The following is a 3,466-nucleotide window of genomic DNA, read 5'->3' as shown; positions in this document are numbered from 1 at the left end:
GGCAACCATCTGGTGACTCTGCAGGCCCATTAAAAGCTTTAGCACTGGCAGCTGCTGCCTGTGCTGCAGCAGAGGTGCAGACCCGTGGGAGGCCCTGGGCTGCACGCTGAGCTGGTTGGCAGCCAGCACCAGATGGACACGGGAACGTTTGCAGGAGCAGCCCTACGAGGGCTGACACCTGCTCTCCTCCAGCCCCCCGAGCATGATGCAACGATAACATTTCTTTCATGCGTTTGGGCTAGAATGTGACGTGTTTCTGCTCTGCCAGTGCTCCCCTGGCAGCGCCAGCCTGCAGGAGCTCGGCTTCTGGCTCTGTTGGTACAGCTGGAACAAATTTGGCTCCTGTTTATCCCATGGCTGGAACGTAGCTGTATTTGGCTTGTCTCTTCCTGGTCACAGAGGTACAGCTGAGATTAGGGTTTGGCTTGGCTTGTATTGAGTGCATAGCTTGTTTGGTTTGGTTGTGTCTTAAGTGGAACCTGAGAACTGGATGACTGTCTGAAATATTGCATTAGCAACAGATCTGCACATAGCTGCTCCTTGGGCACGGGGGCCAAAGTGCAGGGTACAGGGCTGTCAGAGCATCTGGCCCTAAGGGAAGGCTTTCATGCCAGTGAGGTCATGCTCTGCAACCTGCATCTTTGATCATACAGCTACGGAAATGTAGCTGCAAAACTACCGTGAAATCTGTTCTCATTCACTCCGGTGCCTATGCAAATGGGGCAGGAAGGCAGGGCTGAAAGGCAAAGACTTGGGGGTGTCTGTGGGGTGCGGTAGGTGTGGCACAGAAGAAGGAGACACATCCTCACGTCTCTCCTTTGGACCTCCACCCTGTGAGTCGCTCAGGTTCTGGTTTGGCTCAGTAGCTCTTCTCTGAGAAACGTCTTGGGCCTCTCTCAGTACCCTCAGACTTTGGGTGCCTTTGGGTTTGTGTGTGGTGAGAGCAGAGGCTGAGGCTTCTCAGGGCTGACATCTCTCTCTACTTTCAGGAATTGTCCTTCGCCTTTTAAAAGAAAGAAAGCGAAGCAAGGTAAGGATTTGTGAAAATGCTTTAGAGGACAAGAAGCGGTGGAGTGACTGAGCCCCTAGTCAGCACGTTCATCAGTGCTGCCCGTGAGCTGGATCCCGGACGCTGAGGTCCCTGCCCACACTCTTTTGTACCCAACCTTCCTCAAGGGGAGTTTGGTAGAAGCAAGAGGCAAGATATCTTTAAAACTTCAAGCAAAGGGTGTGGTGTGCCATGGGACTTGGCAAGGGGGAGGAAGGGACTTCAGCAATATTGTTAAAATACCAGAATCTCACATCAAAACACGTGAGCACTCTCAAGTGGCAGCACAGCAGAAGCTGCATCAAACTCCTGTAAGAGCTGCCAACATCCATCTGATGTCCCCCAGAAAAAAGAGCATTTCCTAAGGCACCCAGTTGCGTCCTGTGGCCTTTGGACCATGCTGGGCAAAATATGTTTGCTAGGCAGCAAAGGAAATAACAAAGTTAAAACTGGATCCGACTCCTCCATGGGTCTGACAAGGAAGCTCTCTGTGCTGTGTCTGTCCTTCTAGGTTCTGCCAAGAACATTGCGGTCCACAGCATGTTGTCATCCTGGGAAACCTTATTTTTTCCAAAGAAACAAGCCCAGGCTTTCTTCCTGGAGGCGGTCCTCAGAGAAAGCATAACGATTGCGGTGTCAGAGGAGGTAGAAATCTGATTTGTGCCCAGTGAGGAGAGCCCGTGGGCCAGATGCTGCATTTCTGCATCCCAAGGTGGAACAATAAACAGTTGTGTGAACCTGATCCATTGGTGTTTCTTTTTCAGGAACTGATGTGAGACATGAGGGCCAACAGCATCAGCCTGGCAGGAAGGTAAAAAGCTTCCCAGAGGGTTTTTTCCTAACTGTGTATTGAAAAGACAGAACTGACCACCACTGCCTAGGCTAGACGGGTGGGGAGGACATGGGGCAGCTTACTCAGAGCCATGAACTGTCTCATCCTGTATAGGCTGTAAAGGCTGTGGGAGAACAACGTGCATCGCTGCACGGTGATGCGGGCCCGTTTTTCTCCTCCAAAGTGCAGTGGAAGCAGTAGGATGAAATCTCTCCCTGAGCCTGAGGTGTCAGAGGGCTGGGTGCTGCTGGGAGCAGTGTGCGGGGCATCTTTGCCTGGTCTGGGGCAGGCGTGTGAAGCAGCAGCCCAGGAAGCTGACGTTCCAGGGCTCCTTCTCCCCACAGGCTCCAGCGTACGAAGATGTCCCAGAGTTTCCTGTCTATGCCACCTTGAGTAAACCCAAGAGTGTGAAGCAGGATGAGAGCATTCATTACGCAGACATTCAGGTGTTCACCAAGGTCCGGGAGCGCTCTGCAGCAGAGGTGAAGAACTTACAAATGCAGAATGCCACAGAATATGCCACCCTCAACTTCCCCCGGCCCAGGCTGAAATATGACAGTAAGAATGGGACCCTGGTGTAAAAGGCTTGATGGTCCCCTCCTCCTTTATCAGTAAAAGGACTTCACAGACTTAGAGGTGTTCTGGATGCCAGCTAACCTCATGGACTCATCAAGCCTCCCTGAGACACTGCAGAGAGGCTGTGTCTTCCACACGCATTCTTCTTGAGAGGACACAGATGTATTTATTCTCACATGACGAATAGTTTTGAATACTTTCCTATCTGATTCTGCTGACAAAAAGCACCTCTTCCCCTTGGGTGAGTTGCCTCTGAAGCTGGCAACCCATCTGCTCTCAGCACTGTGAGAAGACAGAGCTACTCCTTGGCTGATGAAGGCCAGAATCACAGCTCAGCCCTGCAGTGAGAGCGTTGCTGCTGTGGCACAGGACCAGCTGTGTGCTGCTTTGTGCCTTTGCAGATGGATTTGGGAGCATGGCACACAGGATTCAATACTGGGATGAGGGAGGTGTTGCCACAGGGTTTTATGTTCCCGTTAGAAAATGCCGCAATGTGCAATGTGCGGATGATACTGTGCAGAAATGGCATGAAACCTTTGACAGTATCTACTGCAGTGTCTTCCCGCAGCTGTGGCTGCAGTCAGGCACGGTGTGCACCCCTCTGCTCAAAGAGCAGAGTTCTGTAACCATGCACAGCCCGCGACGGCCAGGTTGGAAGCGGAGAATTAACTGAGGAGCACAGAACAATCCCTTTCACTGAAGGGCTGTAGAGATACGCATCCCTACCCCAACATGCACAGACACCACAAGTGAGCTCTTGGCTCTGACTGGGAACAGAACAAGGAAAATTCACAGTTTAACTGGGAGGCAGCCATTCAAAAGCCACTGCCTATATTTAGAGCAGTTACCCGGTTCTCAGAGTGCAGCAGCTCTCTGCCTGCCTGAGATACTGGGAATGAATCCTGGTCAACCCGAGAGAGGACTTTGGGCTTTTCCTCCCTTTTTTTCTGATTTTGTACTGTCAGTTACAAATCACAGTAATGTAGAGCACACACCACGTGGTGTTTTCT

General features: G+C 51.6%; 1 protein-coding gene across 1 annotated transcript in view; it reads left to right on the top strand.

Annotated features, from left to right (window-relative positions):
* Positions 1–2,461, top strand: part of LOC104499144 (chromosome unknown open reading frame, human C11orf52) — a 6,586-nt gene extending 4,125 nt beyond the window's left edge. The window contains 3 exon segments of the mRNA XM_010142608.1: positions 901–1,030; positions 1,813–1,859; positions 2,225–2,461. Coding sequence (XP_010140910.1) covers positions 901–1,030; positions 1,813–1,859; positions 2,225–2,461 — 414 coding nt within the window.
* Positions 2,462–3,466: the final 1,005 nt, after the last annotated feature.

The sequence above is a fragment of the Buceros rhinoceros genome, unplaced genomic scaffold, assembly GCF_000710305.1.
Source record: "Buceros rhinoceros silvestris isolate BGI_N320 unplaced genomic scaffold, ASM71030v1 scaffold40698, whole genome shotgun sequence".
NCBI lineage: Eukaryota > Metazoa > Chordata > Aves > Bucerotiformes > Bucerotidae > Buceros > Buceros rhinoceros.
The sequence above is the reverse complement of the archived record's forward strand: the minus strand, read 5'-3'. Positions and strand labels throughout refer to the sequence as shown.